General features: G+C 42.4%; 1 protein-coding gene across 2 annotated transcripts in view; it reads right to left on the bottom strand.

Moving 5' to 3' along the window:
• Window positions 1-17,448, bottom strand: part of LOC115100192 (cytosolic carboxypeptidase 6-like) — a 178,297-nt gene extending 160,849 nt beyond the window's left edge. For both annotated transcript variants that reach the window (XM_029618507.1, XM_029618508.1), the window contains exon 1: window positions 17,299-17,448. In XM_029618507.1, coding sequence (XP_029474367.1) covers window positions 17,299-17,406 — 108 coding nt within the window. In that variant the 5' untranslated portion in view covers window positions 17,407-17,448. The remainder of the gene's footprint in view (window positions 1-17,298) is intronic.
• Window positions 17,449-22,491: the final 5,043 nt, after the last annotated feature.

The following is a 22,491-nucleotide window of genomic DNA, read 5'->3' as shown; positions in this document are numbered from 1 at the left end:
AAGTTCAATTCCATCATACTGTGGTCAGACTGAGGCTACATCGCTCCTGCACGTTTTGTGTGTTTATAACAGCGGCATAATTCCAATGTCTCACATTGTAGGCAAGCTGAAGTAATACAGGTCAGCTCCTCAGTGAGATATTTTCCCTGAGAGAATCTATCGCCCCACAGCGCTGGAGACCTGAATGGATGCCGTCATTAAGCAAACGCAATGAGCAGGCACAGCAGGAGACTGGCAGGGCAAATATTTATTTCTCCTGGCCTAACAGCGTAAAAAGCAGAGATAAGAACAGAGTGAGAGGAAAGGGCTTAAAAGACCATCAGACCCTTTAAATGGCTGATTACGCCTGCACCCCCACCCCCGAACAGCAGTTCATTAGACGATGTCTCACAGTGTTCAAGAAAGAGCTCGCAGGTGACAACAGATGAGAGCCAAGTGACCTGCCTGGTCTGCTGTGCCTCCTTCCTCTCTGCTACTTTGGGTAGATGAAAATAAAATAACATAAGATACCGCAGCGTATAATTAAATTCTCATATCTAAACCTAAACCAGCTCATCCTCCCCATGTCTTTTATCCAACCCCTCAACCGTGCCTCCTACCATTGCCCTCTTTAAATTCTGTTACAGTGCTGGCCTCAACCCCCTCCACTGGTTCAGTTTGGCTTTACCAGCAAACCTCTCCCCCTTTAGCCATGATGTTGGCTTCTTCTACATCTTCTAAGTGACACTTGCTACAGGAACTGAATATGCATGCGTACGCATTTATTCTGCAACAGTAGGCAACAATTTAAATATAGCTTACTCTCATTTTGTGCCCACGTGTAACCCCATCCCCAGGCGTAAGTTGCTATCCGATGAAGCCATGAAAGTATTTGTTGTGCTCGTGGGGATAGGAACCCTCCCTGAACACTGACTCTTCCCTCCAGGGCCTGGATCTTTGGTCGAGTGGCGGGGGAGGTGACTCCCAGGGCCCCCCAAGTGCTAATGGTGGCTCCCGTGTGTCCTTTATCTGATCCCTGGAGTACCAAGGGCATTTCTGTCCCAGTGTGTGCTGGGTGTGCCAAAGAAACAACTGGAGTCACTGTGTTAGTGTCCAAACAAGTCTTTACTGATGAAACATGAGGCAAATGGCACAAATCTCAATCCACAGCAGCACAAAGATGTTTGCTTTTCACAATTAAAAAAAAAGAAAAGGAGAAATGTCCCCACAGCTATCAGTGGCAAAGAAGGAAGGAGGATCAGCAGGCTGCCGGTGGAGCCCAACTCGCTAGCAGCCAAAGAATGGAGGAGGCCCAGTTGGCCAACAGCGGAGCCAAACCCGCCAGCAGCGAAGAATGGAAAAGGCCCAGAGGGCCGCTAGCGAAGCCCAACCCACTGATGGCCGAAAAATGGAGGAGGCCCAGTGGCATATATGGGAACTCTCCAGATTTTACCAGGAGACTCCAGAATTGCCGGGTCTCCCGGTCAAAACTCCGGGTTCATGTGCTGCTGCTGCTTCAAGCTCTTGCGTGCACCCAGATGAGGAAGTCACCTGGGCCTGTGCAAGGAGAAAGAAGGAGGAGCTTCAGGCCTGCACCAGAAGGAGCAGGGGAAGCGTCAGGCCCTCACCTGAAGAAGGAGCAGGGGGCGTGTCAAGGCATGCTGAGTTGGAAGCAGCCACATGGCAGGAAGCTAAGCAGTCCTGTAGGCCATGAGAAAGAGCAATGTGAAAGTTATTGTGTGTGTGGAAATATTTGTATGCAGGAGTAAGTGTGTGATTAGGCGTGTGTGTGTGAATGGGAGAGTGTGAAGGAGTGAGCTAAGTGAGTTTGTGTGTGTGGAAGAGAGAAGTAAGAGTGGGTAAGTGCATGAGAGCATGTGTGTGTGAGTGTGTGCCCTATTCTCTCCAGTCCCCTTGCTTCCCCCCTGCTAATCCACAACAATCTCAGGGCAACTGCAAATCAAAACTTCCCAGGTATGCCAACGGGCCACCAGCTGAACTAACCCGCTGCTGGTAAAGAATGGAGAAGGCCCAGTGGCTGCCTACAGTAGAAGAAAACAAGGTCACCAGCTGTCTGCTGTGCTCATCGCGCCTACAGCCAAAAGGTAAAGGCATATGTGAGAGATGTAGAGGGGGAGAGAAAGAGAGAGAGAGAGAGAGTGTGTGTCTGTGTGTGTGTGTTTGTGAGAGAGCATGTGTATATGTGTGTATGTGTGAGAGCGCGCGCGCGCGTGTGTGTGTGTGTGTGTGAAAGAGCATGTGTGTTTGTGAAAAAGCATTATGTGGGAGCATCTGTGTATATGTGAGAGCATACATCTATGAGAGCATCTATGAATGTGTGTGAAAGAGCATGTGAAAGCATACATATGTGTGGAAGATCATATAACGGCATCTGTGTGAGAGCGCACAGGTGTGTGTGAAATAGCATCTGTGAGTGAAAGCATGAGAACATCTGTGTGTGTGAGAGAAGGTGAGAATGATCATATGTACATAAGAGAAGGAAAATCCCACTCCTTGCCCCTCCCCCCCCTCCTCCCCACTGCACTAATCCAGGACAATTTCAGGATGCCTGGAAATCAAAAATTCCCAGGCATGGAAAGTGGGGATTTTAAAAATCTTTCTTAGTTTTAATTTTGGGAGTTATTTAATATATTTACTATTTTTGAATATTTTACTGATGTTTGAAAACTGTTTTATAATTTTTGTATGAGTTTTTAATGGCTGCTAATGGATGTTTTATATTCTTTGATTTTATGATTTTTAGGAATAGAACTTCTGTTTTTCCATTTTAGGCTTGTTGTGGTTTCCAGTTCAGTTTTTGTCTACACATTTCTATTTCTACTTTATGATCTCTTTATTCTGTATATGGTAAGGATCTGCCTGTGTTCTGCATGTATGACCCAGGTAAGGGTATTCTGCTAGCATGTAGTTTCTGTGTAGGGATCTATAGCAGCCTGGCTTGTTATGTTTTCCTAATAGGAGGTGTATTGGTATTTAGGGCTTGCTGTAATATTTGCAGCATTGCCTTTTCACATTGAAGGTTTTTACTGTTTGAGCGTTGCTAGTTAGTGCTTTTTTAGTATGGGTGATTTGCTATATTGTAATTGTAATTCAGTTTATTCTAGGCTTTCTGAGGGTAAAATTAATAAACATTAACAAATCAAACAATTAACCGTCCACCTCCCAAAAACAATGAACTGAAATGAAAATGTGGCCCCAACACATCCCTACTTAGGTTACTAGAGTTCTAGATCCCAGGAGGGTCTTCCTTTTACTTCCTCAGAAGACCTTTCTTCCTCAAGACACAGAGGAAAACTGTGCAAATCCTCTTTTTAATTCCTATTAGCATTCACTGGCTAGAGACAATCCCAGAACAATCCTTTCCTCTCGGTAGCAGGGAAAATTGTCTACAGCTGTCTGTGACCACTTGTAAAAGAGCAGAGCCCCTTTCCTGTGGAATTCAGAGCCCAAGCAGGACCACAACCTGCTTTAGCTATCTCTCCCAAGTATCTAACAATACATCATTCTCTGAACTACAAACCATTGCTCAAACTCCTCTCCAATGACTCATGAAGTCATCATTTATTCTTCTATGGTTCACTCGCCCACTTGGGAGATGGATCCTTCTGTCACTCTTCACAACTATTACCACCTCCTAAACCTCCCTTTGCTAGATGATTCCTGAAGTTACACACAAGTGATGCCTGCCAAGTTGGTGGCAGACAGACCGGATTGATCTGGGACTGATTGTAGCCAGTGAATGCTGATAGAAATCACAAGAGCATTTGCATACTTTTCACTCGGGTTTTGAGGAAGAAAGGTCTTCTGGGGAAATAAGAGGAATACTCTGCTGATATCTAGTACTCTAGTACTTTATTACAAAGTATATAAGTATAGTATTAAATTATCCTATCTAAAACCAGTGGTTCTCAATCCATTCCTCGAGATGCAGTCAGTCAGTCAAGCTTTCAACATACCCACAATAAATATGCATAGGTAGCTTTGCGTGCTCTGCCTCTATTATATGCAAATCTATCCCATGCATATTCATTGCTGATATCCTGAAAACCTGACTGGCTGGATGTGTCCCAAGGAGGGGGTTGAAAACCTTTGTCTTAAATCATCCATCCCATCATATTGTACGCCATCCCATTCTATCTACTCTACCCTACAGTATGATTTCACCCCATTCTACCTCTCCCCTCCTGTACTATCACCTCATAACCTATGTCACCACCCAGCACCATCCTATCCCATCCCATCCTTTCTCATTTATTGTATACCATTCCAGTCAGTTTAGATCTTACTACTTTATCAAATTGTAACATATCTGTCCCATTACTTTCATCCTAATCTATCCTAGTCTAGCCATTTCTAAGGTATTCTTGTTGAGTCTTTTTACATTTTAGATGGCTGCATTCAATTCCTAGAAGACTCCATGACACAATAGAAAGTCACAGCCCCGCTGAACCAAATTATCCATATCACTTAATGCAGTTCAACTTTCAACAGCAATCTATTAACTGGAAAAGAAAGAGAACAGAAAGCTTAATCTGAGTCAGGAATAAAACAGTTTCAGCACCCTAAACCACTTTGAAGTCACTCTTGTCTTTGGTTAATAAAGATATCTACTCTGCCCTGTACTATCATTTTTCCCCGTAAACCTAAAAAGGAAGAAATATTTGCTACTGTACTAATATCCTTGAGAGTCATACCCTGGAGATCTTCAAAATCATTTACAGAAAACAAAATGAAAACAAAATGAGAAGAAAATCCAATTGGACGCTTTCCCTCTTTTGATAGAAATTCATTCTAAAACGACAGCCTGAGGTTGCCCTGGATTGGACTCATGGACTGCACGTCATCAGGCGACAGACCTATTTCATTTGTTGCAGAATTCCCAGAGGCCAATGTTCCGGGGAGACCAGCACAAAAGGAAACGGATTGTTAAAAGACCATGCCTCATCACCAAAACATGCCCTCGCCCAGAAATGTACAGAACAATAACACGTCCAAAGAAGCAGTGAATAGAAATGTATCCCAGAGGACGTGCAAGAAAACAAACAATGGCTAGATATGTCTTTCTGGGAATGCAACAACAAAAGAGCTTGGCAAATTACTTTCAGGCGTTCTTTACAGTATATAGATATTGTGTTATGCCTTTTATTGCTGATCTTTTCAGTCCGTATGTGTCAGTTTTCAACAGCATATGTGTGGAAAGTTACATGCATAGCAGTGGCACATCCTGCTAATGGTGAGATAACCCATATTGTCTTTTTCTGCTGGTAGGTTCCTAGGAGATCCATATTCAAAAGCATTTAGTTGGTTATCTCAGACGTTAGCCAGTTAAATGAATTTTTGGACACGTATCTGGCTATATTCTAGCTGGCTAATAAGTTAGGAAGCTAGAATTTAGCCGGCTAGGTTAGGGGCATTCCAGGGACATAATTGGGAGGAGTTGAGTTAGCTGGCTAAGTTAACCAGCTCCGATATTCAGAGTTACCTGGATGACTTAGCCAATTTACATTAACTTGTTCAAGTCCTTTCATGATTTTGTAGACCTCTATCATATCCCTCCTCAGTTGCCTCTTCTCCAAACTGAACAGTCCTAACTTCCTTAGCCTTTCCTCATAGGGCAGCCGTTCCATGCCCCTTATCAGTTTGGTTGCCCTTCTCTGCACTTTCTCCAATGCAACTATATCTTTTTTGAGATGTGGTGACCAGAATTGTACACAACATTCAAGATGCGGTCTCACCATGGAGTGATACAGAGGCATTATGACCGATCATTTTATTTGCCATTCCCTTCTTAATAATTCCTAACATTGTTTGTTTTTTTGTTCGCCACAGCACACTGAGACAATGATTTCAATGTATTATCCCATTATGATGCCTAAATCTCTTTCCTGGGTGGTAACTCCTAAGATAGAACCTAACATTGTTTAACTACAGCAAGAGTTATTTTCCCCTATATGCGTCACTTTGCACTTCTCCATGTTAAATTTCATCTATCATTTGGAAGCCCAATCTTCAAGTCTTCCAAGATCCTCCTGCAATGTATCACAATTCGCTTGATATTTAACTACTCTGCATAATTTGTGTCATCCACAAATTTGATCACCTCACTTGTCACATCTCTTTCCAGATCATTTATAAATGTATTAAAAAGCACCGGTCCAAGTACAGATTCCTGAGCACTGTTTACATTTTTCCACTGTGAAAACAGACCATTTAATCCTACTCTCTATTTCCTTTTTAACCAGCTTGTAATCCATGAAAGGACATCGCCTCCTATCCCATGAATTTTAGTTTTCTTAGAAGCCTCTCATGCGGGACCTTGTCGAACGCCTTCTGAAAATCCAAATATACCACATTTACCGGTTCATCTTTGTCCACATGTTTATTCACCCATTCAAAAAAATGTAGGAGATTTATGAAAAAGGGTAAACAGTGGAGTGCCTCAGGGATCTGTACTTGGACCGGTGCTTTTCAATATATATATATATATATATATATATATATAAATGATCTGGAAAGGAATATGACGAGTGAGGTTATCAAATTTGCGGATGATACAAAATTATTCAGAGTAGTTAAATCACAAGCAGACTGTGATACATTACAGGAGGACCTTGCAAGACTGGAAGATTGGGCATCCAAATGGCAGATGATATTTAATGTGGACAAGTGCAAGGTGTTGCATATAGGGAAAAATAACCCTTGCTGTAGTTACACGATGTTAGGTTCCATATTAGGAACTACCACCCAGGAAAAAGATCTAGGCATCATAGTGGATAATACTTTAAAATCGTCGGCTCAGTGTGCTGCAGCAGTCAAAAAAGCAAACAAAATGTTAGGAATTATTAGGAAGGGAATGGTTAATAGAACGGAAAATGTCATAATGCCTCTATATCGCTCCATGGTGAGACCACACCTTGAATACTGTGTACAATTCTGGTCGCCGCATCTCAAAAAAGATATAGTTGCGATGGAGAAGGTACAGAGAAGGGCAACCAAAATGATAAAGGGGATGGAACAGTTCTCCGATGAGGAAAGGCTGAAGAGGTTAGGGCTGTTCAGCTTGGAGAAGAGACGGCTGAGGGGGGATATGATAGAGGTCTTTAAGATCATGAGAGGTCTTGAACGAGTAGATGGGACTCGGTTATTTACACTTTCGAATAATAGAAGGACTAGGGGGCATTCCATGAAGTTAGCAAGTAGCACATTTAAGACTAATCGGAGAAAATTCTTTTTCACTCAAAGCACAATTAAGCTCTGGAATTTGTTGCCAGAGGATGTGGTTAGTGCAGTTAGTGTAGATGGGTTCAAAAAAGGTTTGGATAAGTTCTTGGAGGAGAAGTCCATTAACGGCTATTAACCAAGTTTACTTAGGGAATAGCCACTGCTATTAATTGCATCAGTAGCATGGGATCTTCTTAGTGTTTGGATAATTGCCAGGTTCTTGTGGCCTGGTTTGGCCTCTGTTGGAAACAGGATGTTGGGCTTGATGGACCCTTGGTCTGACCCAGCATGGCAATTTCTTATGTTCTTATGTTCTTGGGTAAATGCATGCTGGCTGTGTCCCATTAAACTATGTCTATCTAAATATTTTATGATTTTATTCTTTATAACAGTTTCCATGATTTTTCCTGGCACTGAAGTCAGGCTCACCGGTCTATAGTTTCCCGGATCACCCCTGGAGTCCTATTTAAATATCAGGGTTACATTGGCCATCTTCCAATGTTCAGGTACAATGAATGATTGGCTGTGGAGTGATAAGGATATTGGCTGTGGTGGTCTTTTAGGAGGAACTGTGAGGATGATAGGGGGTTTGGTTTGGAGCAGTGTAATAGGGTATCAGCTGTGAACTTGGAGATGAGAGGGGAAATCTGCAGATACATTTTCAGAAAACTTTCCTGAGTCTATGTGCGCAAGTTCCCTTTGAAAATTGATGTAATTTATGTGTGTATTTGCTGGCTTTCTAGAGTGGACAGTTACAAAAATTACCCCCTCTGCCCTCATCTTTTCATCTGTCAACCCATTGCACCCTCCCAGCTATCCTTCTCCTCCCCACTATTAATATCAAACCGCTTTCTGTGATCGCCTATAGTGTGTGTGTGTGTGGGGGGGGGGGGGCAATGTCCAGGCTTCTGTGCTCCCCCCTACTGCTCCATACACTTCTGCGGTGTGCTGGATGGAGAAAGCAAGAAGAAATCCCTTTGAGCCTTAACTTCATTTAAACGAGCAAGATCCAGATAAATGACTGCTTCTCCAAAGTGAATCCCATTTCACAGCAAACAGGTTATTAACTCTATCCGCGTAGCCTGCATTGAAAAGCCCTCCGCGTTATTAATATAATATGAGCTTTTGACATCAAAGAAGATCTATTATGTATGCTAAACGGTGGCAAAAATTGCACCCGCACTTCAAACCTTTTCACTGCTTTGTCCCTCGTAAATCAATCAGGGTTGACAGATGCTTAAAGAGAGTAATCTTTTCAGTGATACTGTCAATGGATAATATAATGGGACATTGTCTCTCTGCTGCGTGAAGACACAGAGATAGTCAATTACGGCCAGCACTTCAGGCAGCCTGGCAGCTTTTACTTGAAGTATTTCTGCTGAAGTATTCTCATGATCTCAACAAATGGCAATGGCGCGGCAGAGTGTACACAAGGCCACCTGAAGCTGCGGGGAATTAATTAACCGCCGTGGAGGTTTGTTCCCACACAAATCACCGCGATAATGTCCGCGCCATGGCTCATCCCACCCTTACCCTCCTCCCCGCTGTTCTTTTCTGCTGGGGAAGACTTGGCGAGTGCTGGTTGCCCCTGTGGAATTAATACTCAGCTCTGAACTCGAAAGTGGCACAAACAACTCTTTTCAGCAGCAGGAGGAAGGGATTAAAAAAGCCAAGTCAATAATAAGAACGTAAGACTTGCCGTACTGGGTCAGACCACAGGCCCATCGAGCCCAGCATCCTGTGTCCAAACCAGGTCACATGTACCTGGCAGAATCCCAAGGAGTAGAGAGATTCCCAGGGATAAGCAGTGCATTTCCCCAAGTCCACCTTAAGAATTGTTTATGGGCTTTTCCTCCAGAAACACGTCTAAACATTTTTTTAAACGCAGCTACATTAACAGCTTTCTGCCCCTACATGTGTGCTTGTAGAAATTACTGGGCAGTGCAAGTGATTCCTTGGAGCAGTATTTTAGTTGTATTTACTGATCTATGTTTTATGCATATGTTTTCCTCAAAATATAAAATGGGGAGGATGATTGTCAAAGGATTTTGCCCAGATAATTAAGCAGTCTGTCATAGATGTGAGCCCTTGGTCTGTGACATGGTTGATGCATCCTAGTAGGCCCACATCAACAGCTGGTAGACTCGCTTTCACAAGGACTGGATCTACGGCTTCAGCTATACCAGCCCCATTCCCCGCAGGTTGAGCCCTTGGGTTCCAGGGGCCAGCAGGGTTTAAGCGAGGGTCCTGTAAAGTGCAGTCAGGTGAAGTTGAGTAATAGGCCAAGGTCTAAAAGTGGACTGGGCCGAAGACTACATGTGTTTAAATTTGAGTGAATTTCCAGTGGGATCAGGTCCATTGGCAGCAGAAGAAAATGTCATGTCCAGGTGCTCCTCCTCTTTCCTGACTGCGCAACCCTGGAAGAAAAACATTGCTGGAGCCGTGCAGGCAGGAAAGAGGCAGAGCATCGGCCACTGCAGAAGAGGAGCAGTGTTTGTGTCAGGGCTGCTGCAAGGTAGGATCCCACCTCGCGGCAGCCCGAGTAGAACAAGACCGCTGCGGAGTCCACCCCATAATGACTCGCAACGTGGAGGCCCAGAGGTGAGAGAGAGACTGAGGCCCTGTAGAGTCTGTGTGTGTGTGTGTGTGTGTGTGCATGAGAGTGAGTTGAGAGATTGAGTGTGTGAGAAAGAGCGAGTTGAGAGACTTTGTGTGGGAGTGAGAGCCTGTATAATCAGAGAGACAGCATGTGAGAGCCTCTGTGTGTGTGTGTGAGACAGCATGTGAGAGTGATAGAGCCTGTGTGTTTGTGTGAGACAGTATGTGAAAGTGAGAGCCTGTGTGTGTGAGAGAGTGAGACAGCATTTGAAAGAGAGAGCATTTTAGAGTGAGAGCTGTGAGTATGTGTGTGTGTGAGAGAGATAGAGACAGCATATGAGAATGAGAACCTGAGTGTGTGTTTGAGGGAAGGAGGGAAGGAGGGAAGAAGGAAAGAAGACAGGTGGATAGAGAAGAAACAGAAAAACAAGCCTGTGACCAACTGATTAGGAAACTAAGATCGGGCAGCAAAGGTAAAAAAAAAAATCTGTTTTTGATTTTTAGTGATTGGCATATGTTACCTTTAATGTGCGAGAGCAGCGCTTTCTCTGTGCTGATCTCGCAATGTACGAGATCGGAGCCAATTTTCAAAGGCTTTAGGATACTGACTTTTGGAGTTAGGATCCTAAATTGGTTGTTTTGAAAATATATGCAGGCCGAGTGAGTGCATAAATTTAGGCTCCTAGTTTCAGTAGGCTTCCAAATATAGGAGCCTAAAAAGGAGGGGCGTTAGGGCGGGGAAACAAAGTTAAGGGCTTAGCACTGATTTTCAGAACTATGCACCTAATATAGGAGCCTAAATCTAGCAAATGAATAGCAGGCCTGCATTTAGGGTCCTACATTTTAGGACTAAATTTATATGAATTTTCAGCTAAAAACTTAGGGCCGAAAATTAGGGAGCTAGAGTTAGGGGCTCAGTATTTTTTTTTTTTTAATAATATCTGCCTCATTGTGTTTTCCCTGCCATTTGAACTGTTTGGCTGGCATTGTTGTTGAACTCAGCTGGAGGGCTGGCAAAGCCACGTCCTGTCAGCAGTATTTACAGGAACGCCGAGGGTTTTCTTTTCCCTTCCTTCAGCTGTGAGACAGATCTGCAGGGGTAGGGAAGCTGCAATGGGCAGGGCCCCATGTCCAGGTCTGTAGGGAATTTTTTTTTTTGTTAAACAGAGCCAGAAGCTGCAGGGGAGGAGGAGGACTAGAACAAGGAACCCTGCTCCAGATCTGAATACGCCTTAAGTCTGGCTCTGACAACGAGGGCTGAAGTCCGGACCTCGGCCCCCTATCGTGGGCTGTTATAAGATTACCTTCATGAAGAAATTCCATGTGCCGCTCTGGCAAAGATCTAGACAGCTTTTACAGACTTTACAAGATGAAAGTGTCTGACGGCTCTGCTTTGATCCGCATGACTACAGGAAGCCAAGCATTCTGCATGCCAGCCTGCATTATGGGCAGAGGAACATTAAGAGGTCTTGCTGGAGCCTGACATGCTTATTACCCACAATGCACTGGGGCTGCTCATATGCCCAGCAAATCGAGAGCACGGCATGCAAACTCCATCACAAGTAATGACTTCACATTCCAGACTCACAGCCCTGAACACATTTATATTAGAACACATCTGGTTCCAGAAACCAGCGAGACATCTCTGTGTATTTCTGTTTGTCTCTCGTTGGCCCTGTGTTTTAAAACAGTGACACACAGAAGTCTTTATTGTGCATAAGACCGTGAATTAAAACAATTTATGTATTGCTGCTTGACGAGCAAACTTTTGTCTCGTTTTACTCCTAAAAGGCAAAAGGACTTTCCTCTGATTACATCTCTTGTCCTTTACAATCCTCACTCTTTTTCAGCCAAGAGGGTCAGGAAGATCTTAATTTCTGTTTTCCCTCTGCAGAGCTGCAGGCGAGTGGGCAGCTTTCAGAACTGGCCTGATTGGGATGGTGTGAGGGTGACTGGGAAGATGGGAGGCTTCTCCATAACCATTCACCAGCTGTCATTCTGTGGCTGTAAAACGCTTCCTTAATTTCCAGCCATAGAGAAGAAAGTCTGGGAAGGAGGCAGAAATGGAGGAAGCAGAACAGTGAAAGAGAAGCAAGAAACGCAACGTAACTCCCTTTCTTTCATAACCTGAGGGCATTTTGAAAGATAAAAAAAAAAGACAAATTGGAGGTGGGGAGGGGGGGAATGCAGGCAGGGAGAGGCACCGCCATCATCCCAAACACTTCAGAAAGACTAAATTAAGAAAATAGAGACATCCAGTGAAAAAAAAACACCAAACCTGAGCACAATTTAAGGTACAAATCAGGTACAAAAGGTACTTTACTACCCCAGAGGGCTCACAATCTAAGGAGTCAATGTAATAAAACCCATGCTAAAACAGGAGCTTATTGATTTATTTTAAAACAAAAAACTGAGCTAAGCGTGGGTGTTACTTAACGCACATGTTAAAAACGCGCAGCACTGCGCGATGCAATGAACGAATGGGATGCAAATCGCGCAGCAGTATAAAGAGTGTGCTAAACGAAAAAAGTGCTAAAAGTTTGAGTTAACCTGAAAATCTGCACTAATGCAGAATAGTGCTTTTGTTCTGTCCCCAGCAGTGGGTACATGTTTGTATCTGTGCATATTGTAGTTTAACTGTGTTTAGTGCAGTCCCTCCATTCTGAGGATTCTTGATACTGAAACACTTTTTATAACCCATGATAAAAGTCTGTGAGCCTTTGCCTTTAAGAGGAGCCTTTGCCTTAAGAGAAGCTCCCTCCCCCCCCCCCCCCCCTTTCTCTCACTATCGGAAGAGCTTGAATGCCCTTCAATCTAACTTGAGTCTTCCTAGGTGCCTTATAGGCTCAAGGGACTGCCCTTCATGCTCCCCCTGTGTCACATGGTTCTTAGGCTCGCTGCCATTGGACCTTGTCCCCCTGCCCCCAGCTTGTGGAGGCGTTTCCTTTAGCAGCTCTTGACGAGAGCTTAGTTTTGCCCATGCTTTCTTTAGAGCCAGCAGCGCTCTGTAAAACTCCCTGAAACGATTGAGTTTTTTACCTTTTCTCTTACTGCCTTCATCTGAAGACTAAATCAGCCTCACATCCCTCAAGCTCCCTACCTCTACCATAACTAACTTCTGCAACACAAGAGACCTCCTTCTCCCTCCTGCTACCCTGTCTCCAGTTACCAAAGATCTTTGCCTTGGGGCTTACGTTTGAGATGCAACAATTGTAAGTAGAATTTACCTGTACAATAAATAATTTCAAACTTAAAGAATCTTTGTCTTGAGGACTGATTGGAGAAAAGGTTTAGCTGCCTGGATGGCAAACTCGTATGTCTGCCTGACCCAGAACAGCTTTAAAAAAAGTGCTTTTAAAACAGGAGCAGAGAGCTGGGTGGTGGAAGTTGGAAGGAGTGTGATCAAAATAGACTTGCATGCCACATTGGTGCTGTGCATACCACTTGGGCAAAATAGCACCTTACTTTTGTAAATGTAGGCCCCTCCCCTGCCCCTTTTTTACACGTGCAATTTTACCCGCAAACCCTGATTTCTGTGTGTATGTTAAGATTTCTAAAGTAGGATCATATATGCTACTTTACACGCAGACGTGCTATGTTTTATGCATATAACTTTTGAAAATTCACCTTTTAGATTGTAGGTCCTCTAGAGATAGGGAAATTCCTACAGTACCTGAATATAATTTGATTAGAAGTGCCTGAATAGAGTGGAATCTAAAATCAAATTTACAAAGTAATAAATAGGCCAAAGTCAGGATGCACAGCGAGGGTATTCTGGGTTCGGTTCTAGAGGCTTACGCTGGACTTGGTGTAAACTGACATTTTTGGTGGCTGAACTTATTCTCTTGCCGTGCCCAGTGTGGTAGAAGCAGCTAGACACTACCACAGCAATCAAAGAAAATGGCTATCAGAAATGTGAGCCTTTATTCCTGCTCTTACCCAGGAATTTCCAGCATTAAGAAAATATGCCTTAAGCTTATTGCTGGGGAATAGCTGCATTGCTGGGGAATAGCTGCATTGCTGGGGAATAGCTAATACTTTCTCGTATATGGGATGTGCATGCACCCGTGTTAACTTTAGCACTGGCTTTTATTTCTGTTTTAGTGTTAAATATCAGGGTTAACTAATTATGAAAAAATATATGCTAAGACAGGAGTAAAAATCTGCACATTTGTTTGCGTGCCTTACTGGATTGGCTCCTACGTTTGCACTTGTCCAAGGTCACAAGGTGCATTAGTGGGAGCAGTGGGATTTGCACCCTGGCTTCTGTGGTTTTATGCCTACTACTGAAACCACAAGGCTACTCTTCCTCCAAAAGTATATAAGTAGGGAAATGACTGAGTATAGAACCAGGCTCTCAAAAAGATAAGTATTATTTATGAACTCATCTGATGCTTTAGTTCATAACAGGTCCTTATTAATACCTTGCTCGGTAGAGATAAGTGGATGCCATGGCCCTTAAAGGGAACACTGAGCTCTACTTATGCTTACTGAAGCTGTAACAAAGCAGCCATACATTAAGAGAAGTGTGCAGTTAAGTCGTGTTACTTCAGTTAGATGAAGGATGTGAGTACCTCTTGCATAGAATAGAAGAGATGTTTCAAAGATATCTCAAGAAAAGGAGGCAGAAAGAGTTGAGGACACTGTGATATCTACAGATAGTTTGGATGTATCTGCAAGAACTACTTTGCAGATTCATTAATGCAAAAAATGTAACTAAATGTTTGCAACATTGTCCCATGTGCATGCATACTTTAGCATCTGCAGAATAGTTGCTTAATTTGCATGCATGCCTCATTAGTAATGAAATAAACATCACATTTCCATTCGTTAATGGCTGATGTTAGCACAGTTTAGTACATTGGCCCATTGGCTGAAGAAAGGCAAATTTGTCATTTCTTTCTGGGAATGCACTGTAGTTTGTCAACTGAGAAACAAAACATGAAAAATACAATTTCATCTTCATTCCTGTGCTACGCAGTATCATTCAGGGATATCCATTTGATTTAATGAATGCAAAAAATGTAACGAATGAGGCCATTTTTTGCTTATTCCAAATGGAATGAACCAAGAATTGCTTCCAATGAAAATATCCAAAAATGATCAGGTATTTTTTTTTATTTCTAGCACTTTTAATTTTTAAAAAAGGATCTCTGACAATCTGGCACTGCAACTAGCCTTGGACTAGGCCCAGTGCCACAGCTTAATCCCAGGCTGGACTGGGGCCTCTAGTGCTCCTGCCCATGTCCCAGCACTTGAATAATGTTGCCTGGAAGATGGCACCAGAGTGATGTCACTTCGGCGCCTTCCTCCAGAGTGATTAGTCACAGAAATGTACAGCCATATAACAACATAGTATTGGCTGCACTAGAGAAAGGCACTAAAGTAACATCATTTTGGTGTTGAACTCCCGCAAATGGTGACATTTTTCAAACACCGGAATACAGGTGGGAGTAACTAGGCATTAATACTTCCCCCAGTGCTGGAGTCAGGTCAGGGGAAGAGTGGGCCTGAGTTGAAGCTCCCTAGTCCCTGCACACTTCAGTGACCCAGCTCCAGTCCCTTCCAGGCAGGCCCTGAGGCAAGGCTCAGGCCTCAGTGTCAGGCCTAGGCCTCAGCTCCAGGGTTAGGCCTTGGCACTGGACCCAGCCTGGGGCTATGTCTCTATATCAGCTATCAGGCCCAGCTTGGGACAGTTTTTTGGCCTGGGAAGGATAGCCAGGGCTGCCAGAGGTCCATTTTTTTATTAGTGTTTTTTTTTAATGTTTTGGGGAAGTTTTATTTAATGTTGTTTGTTTTGTTTTTTTGTTTGGCAAATGAACAAAACAAACATTTAAAAAAAACCAAATTTAAACAAAAGAAATGAAAACATGAACTGCCCTGAAAATTTGGGGGCTGCAATCCCAAGTGTTATTTCACTAGCTGCTAAATAAGCCATTGTACTGTAGTATCCATTCATGATTGTTCTACAAGAAGGCCTATTTTTGATCTTCCACCACAGAAAAGTTTGCATTAAAGTATGCAGACTTCACCTTCTAACCCAGAAGCAATTTGCGTCTATGAAAATTCAAATATTTGCCTAGATTCAGAAGGGTAAGGCAGAGATGAACTGTAGTCAGATAAGTCTAACTTGATAATTCCTAATTAGGGGTAATTTTGTAACAGCCCACATAAGAAAGTCAGCAAATAGTTGACTTTCTTTCTACAAGCCTACCCCTCTTTATCTACCCCCGCTAATTCTTCTCCTTCTGTGACCAACTGCTAAAAATCTCATTGCATTATGTTTGAAAAAACGAAAAGCACTCCTGAAATTTTACAATCTCTCCAAATGTCTAGTTTTTTGTATATAAACTAATCCTGATGCCAAATCCTTTAAATCTAAGGCCATGCAATTTCCCCTGTTTTTCCCTCTAAAAATTCAGCAATTACAATGAATATATTTTTGAACCTTGTACATAGCTTTCCTCTTTTTCATTTGTTTATCCCCCTCTCCCAATTTATCCTCCCCCCAGTTGAATTTTTAAACTATTTTTCAGGTTCTTGTTGTATACCTTTGTTTTTTGTTCTTTGTAAAGGCCATGCCTATTTGATACTCAGGCTATCATTGTTCTAAGTTATCTGTAAACCGATACGACGTGCAAACGGTTGTCGGTATATAAAATCTTTAAAATAAATAAATAAATAAAATAAAGTGCATAAGTCATTCCAGTTTTCAAAGTGAATGCATGAGCATATATTCACTGAAAATTATCCCATCCATAATTGTACCTGCTAAATTGTGGGTGGGACATTTTTGGGAAAATGTAAGCACGCCCTTTTGAAAATCCAAAGATGTCCATGTAATTCCGAACCCCTCCCCAACTCCACCCCCAGGAATGCTTCCCCTCAGTCTGGATAATCGTAGGCGCACAGGTTTACTCACATATTGGGTGGGTAGTCTGTGTGTGTAAAGTTTTATGGGGGCGTTTTGATATCATTTTTGATTAATTTTATAACAGACCATTTCTGTGGGTCAAATACTGATTTACCTGCAAAAATGCCTTTGACAATTACCCTCAGCCGCTTTGTAACAAACGGATATCTGGTACTGCCAAAATATTGCACGTTATTTCAAATTCTGCTTGACTACATCCTTTTCATAACAGACAGATCTGTTAGTGGCAAATCCACTTGATAAGAACAAGGTCACTGTACTTTGAATGTAGAAGAGTAAAATGGCTTGAATTAAAAATACATAGCAGAAAGATAAGATGACCATAAATTTGCAATATTTTGTGATTTGGTGGCTGTGACATAATAGGTAATTTAACAAGGCCTATATCATAACCTTGGAAGGACAGTGATTTCTTTTTAACTCAATTTTCCTTGAAGTGTCACAAGACTACCTCATAGCATATCACATTAAACTGTCAACCAATCTATGTCATTACTGTATACATACATACATTGAAATTTATAATATCTAGAAAAGTGACTTACAAAAGAGAAATCATCTGCATTTTGACAAAGCAACTTGGGGAAAATAGCCTGCCTCTGAAATCTTTCCTCTTCTTCAAAGATGTTCCCGTACATGAAGCCATTCATCATGGTGGAGTGGGCATGGATGTCAATATAAAACTCCAGGCTAGTTTTCTGTGGGGGAGAACAAGGAGGATGGTATTATATTGTATTTCTCTATGCTTTTTTCTACTTCAAAGAAGCCTGGCAGCCAGAGAAAAGATACCTTGTGCTTAACACTAATGCATAAAGAAGAATCCTTATCACAGCGTTTTAAATATCCAGATTAACCCAAGCATTAGCAGCGCAGTTAATGCATGAGTCACTGAAGGGCAGAAAGTCTAAAGTGAATTGTGCACAGGGGGCGCTGATTTCCCAGTGTTCTGTATTACGTATGCCGTAAATACCAATTTTCAAAATGCACTTACGTGCAAAAGTATGCTTTGAAAATAATCCAGGAGGAGAGGCAGCTTTGTAACCCAAGTGGTAAAGCACAGATATCTGAAATCCAGAGCCCCGGTTTCAAATCCTTCCTCCAGCACACATGACCTTGGAGAAGTCACAGGAACTTCGGTAGATACTCTCTTTCTGTGCCTTTTTTAATCTTGTTTTTGAATTTGGGATCAAAAGCTCTTTAAAGAAGGGATATTTGTAGCTCCATCTGTTACGACACTGGTCAGGATAGCTGTCAACATTACTACATGGTACTTGCCTTCTTGAATGAATGGTATTTTTAGCAGTAATTTTTAATGATGGGAAACCGTGCATTTTTCACAGGCATTGCATAAAAAGTATGTTTCTCACTTTCCAGTCACTGTTAGTGTATAAGATTACGTAACATACCAGAAGGGACTTTTTGTACAAAATGCTATAACAAAGTATAGTTTTCAATATAAATATAAGTAATTTTTAGGTGAAACAGTCAGAAACAAATACAAGGCATTTAAAAGTTGAATTTCCCAGTTTTGGCACTATTGAATTTTGCTCACACAACAAACCCATAAAAGTATTAGAACAGAAGGCATGGGGGGGTAATCTGCACGGAGCAGCAGTTACTACCCAGAACAGATGGCATAGGGGTGACCTGCATGGAGAAGCAGTTACTGACCTTAAATAAAAATTAAAAAAAAAACATTTTCTGGGCAGACAGGATGGACTGCTTGGGTGTTTTTCTGCCGATATTATATTTACTATGTTACTATGTCATGAAACAGAATTGTGCTCTTTACCAGGGGTAAGCAACTCCAGTCCTCGAGTGCCACAAACAGGCCTAGTATTCAGGATAGCCACAATGAATATGCATGAGATATTTGCAAACAATAGAGGCACTGCATGCAAGTATACCTTATGCACATTCATTATGGATTTCCTGAAAACTCCTGACAAGGTTTGGACAAGTTCCTGGAGGAGAAGTTGATAAACTGTTATTAAGCAAGAAGACTTGGAGGTAGATTTTCAAAGTCCGGTGAGCGCATCCATTGGGGGATGCACCCACAAGTCGGGCCCACACGTGCTGACTGAATTTTAAAAGCCGCCCAGATGCATCCATATTTCTTGCTGCGCGCACATCTCACTCAATTTTAAAAAGGGGCGTGGTCTGGGTGGGGTGTGGCCAAGAAATGTGTGCATAAATTTTTATGCACCCTGGCGTGCACCCAGGTCCTTTGCTGTGTAACTTTACTTCTGCTACAGAGGAGGTGTAATTGTAAAAAAAAAAAAAAATAACCAGCCATTTCAGAGGGGTTTAAAGGGTATGGGTTAACCGGGGAGAGTGCAGGATATTAAATCGGGGGACGTTTGGAGGACAAACTGGTGAAACTGGTTATGATGTGGATGCGCGTTGGTTTTAAAATACCCTGACTTATGCAACGGAAACCTGATTTACATGCCTGGGGGCACACACGCTTAAAATTGTGCGCGCATGTGCGCACGGGCAGTCTATTTTATAACATGCATGCAAGTTATAAAATTGCCGCGTATCTGGGCACGCGCTGGCATACGTGCCAAAGTGTGCCTGTGCGCCGGTTTAAAATTTACCATCCCTGGGAACAGCCACCATTTATCACTGTGTGATAGCAGCATGGGCTCTGTTTACTGCTTAGGATCTTGCCAGGTACTTGTGACCTAGATTGGCCACTGATAGAAACAGGGTATTGGGCTTGATGGGTCTTCAATAGGATAAATATGGCAATTCTTATGTTCAGACCTGTTTGTGGCACTCAAGGACTGAGTTGCATTACCCTGCTATTTCAGATGACACCAAAAAGTGAACAAATTGGAATTCAAGAGTGAGAAGCCTTACAACATGGCCAGAGACCTCCGAAGGCCCGGTAGGCCAGGGGATCGCGTGCCGGCACATGGCCGGCGCACGCAACCTACGCCTGCTCGGAGGCAGGCACAACTTAATTAATAAAGGTAGGAGGGGATTTAGGTAGGGCTGGGGGCGGGTTAGATAGGGGAAGGGAGGGGAAGATGGGGGGGGGGGGGAAAGGAAAGTTCCCTCTGAGGCTGCTCCGATTTTGGAGCGGCCTCGGAGGGAATGGGGAAAGCCATCGGGGCTTCCCTAGGGCTCGGCGCATGCAAGGTGTACAAGTGTGCACCCCCTTGCGCGCGCCGACCCCGGATTTTATAACATGCGCGCGCGTAGGTTCGAAAATCTGGCCCATAGTGGGGGAAAAAGGACAGCTATAGGAATAATATATCCATGCCCTAATATTTGAGGACATTAAAAACATAAATTAGTTTTTATAATGAATGTTTCATGTGTAATTTTTTCTTGTTTGACCTATTTGTAAATATGTATATAGTTTCAAGGCCATGCCTGCTGTTCTTCTAGTCCTGATATGAATCCATCTCCAATCCATATTCCTTCTTTAGAACTATAGAGAGGGTTACTCTAGAACTCTCATATGTAGCACTTGGGACTTCTCTCCTCATTAACCCCAAACCCACCCTAGTTGGGCAATGAAGTCACAAATCAAGGAGGTGAGCTTGCATAGAAATTGCCACCTCATTTGCAAGTGAGTCTATTATGATAGTTTCATAATGTCATGTAAACAAGGCTCTTGAACAAAGATGGAATTATGATTGGAAAATGTGGGTTTTATTTTTAAGATAGGTGGAATTGTTGATTTGTTTGTTATGTTATATTGTTTTAATTATATTTTATTTTTTGGTAATTATGATTGTGTTTTTTATTGTACTGCCGCTTGAGTAACAAGTTTTATCAAGCAGGATATTAAGCTTTAATAAATGAAATGAAATGAAAGTGACTCTTGCCTTCTTTTCAGAAGCAAATTTGGAGGACTTTTTAGGAAACACTGTTCACAAAATGTAGAGTCTTTCATTGAGAATGCCTCTTATTCTAATCATTAGCACAAAGAGTTTCACTTTGGTTTTCATGGACCCCTTAGCCAGTCTGGTTTTCAGGATATCCACAATGAATAGGCGTGGGTTATATTTGTATATAATGGAGACAGTGCACGCAAATCTTTGTCATGCTTATTCATTGTGATGTCTTGAAAACAAGACTGGCTAGAATGTACTGCAGGGACTGTGAGTGTTGCATCTTTAATGTTTCGAGCCTTTCCTGACCTGGAAAGCAGGCTTAGGTCTCAAACAAGGATCTCACAGTTGCCAGCATACCTCTAACTTAATATTTTGCAGTTTTTAAAACTTCTTTCTATCTCCATTTTCTTTCCTTCTCACTTAACCTCCCAGCCTATTTGGCTGGGAGGTTAAGTGAAGCAAATGACGCATGTGCTCTCACTGACCAGGAGGGAAATCTTTGAGACTACCCCCAGTTCTACTCCTTTGGCCAGCAGAGGTTGCCACAATAATGGCATGGATCATTCCTCCCACCCTGGCTTCCCCCCCAGATCCTGCCAGCTCTATGAGTCAGAAGATATGGACACATATTTCCTGTGCTGCAGCAGGGTACACTACCTCTTAAGCCATATGGCCAACCTTTGCAGATTATTTTTTAAATCTAGGTCTCTCTTCCTTTACCTTACTAAGAAATGCAAAAGAAAACGATATATATGTCACCTGCCTATGGCTTCCAGTGTCTACTGAATTTAGTAGTTACATAGTAATGACGGCAGAAAAGAACCAAAATGATTCTTCAAGTCTGCCCAGCAAACCTCCTATGGTAGTATCTGCCTCGCTGTGCAGATTACTCTATGTTTCTCTTAAGGGTAGCAACTGCCACTCCGTGTAGTTATTCCCAAGCCTTATGATAACCCATAAAAAATGTACTGCTAGCAACATCTTTACTGGGTGATGAACCTTCCTGAAAATTCAGACGGTGCTGCTTGATGTGATTTGCTTATGGACTTGGCCGTAGAAGTAGTCCTGTATTTTTTCCCCTATGTCTACGCTTCCCCAGACCACAAAAGACAGGGCCTTCATTGGATGCTATCTGAATTATGGATTAAGGGTAGTAACAGCCGCACCAGAAAGTTACCCCAGTGCTTAATATTTCCCCAGACTGCGGGGCCAGACCAAACAAGTCGAGGCCAAACATTGACTTTTTTGGAGCAGCAGTGGGATTTGAATTCTATAATGCTGGTTTAGAAAGCATTGCTCATACCACTAAGCTACTCCTCCACATCACATCCAATCATTACCATGTGATCTGGGTTTGAAAACTTCTGTAAATTCCCTACTCATTTTGCCACCCTTTTCAAAGGGCTTATGTATCCTCAAAATAAGAAGCAATTCTCTGCTGTTGTTATTAAATGAAAAAAATCAAATTGGTAAAAATTCTGAGCTAATGAGATAAGGAATCCTTCTCTTTTCAGACTATAATCATATGTGCTATGGAAGACAATAACAACATACCAAAGTTACCAGTATGTACCGGTAATCAGACTAAAAAGATTTCCATTTTTTAACATTTTATGGCAGACTTTAATATACAATTTGGCTGATACGGCGAGAGACACTTTGTTTACTAGTGATTACTTTCATCATGTCTCATTTCTGTATAAATCCAAGCAACAGAAATATCTTTTGAAATAATTATTACTATTGTACATGTCTGGCTTGTATTTACAGTTCAAAGGAAGCAGCATAAGCAGCTACACAATGCAGAAAGCTGCCAGTTCAGCAGGATCTGAAGGGAGGTAGAACATATAGGATAGTACTTACAAATAGCTCTCCCCATGGCAAGTA

Source organism: Rhinatrema bivittatum, chromosome 10 (assembly GCF_901001135.1).
Source record: "Rhinatrema bivittatum chromosome 10, aRhiBiv1.1, whole genome shotgun sequence".
Classification (NCBI taxonomy): domain Eukaryota; kingdom Metazoa; phylum Chordata; class Amphibia; order Gymnophiona; family Rhinatrematidae; genus Rhinatrema; species Rhinatrema bivittatum.
The sequence above is the reverse complement of the archived record's forward strand: the minus strand, read 5'-3'. Positions and strand labels throughout refer to the sequence as shown.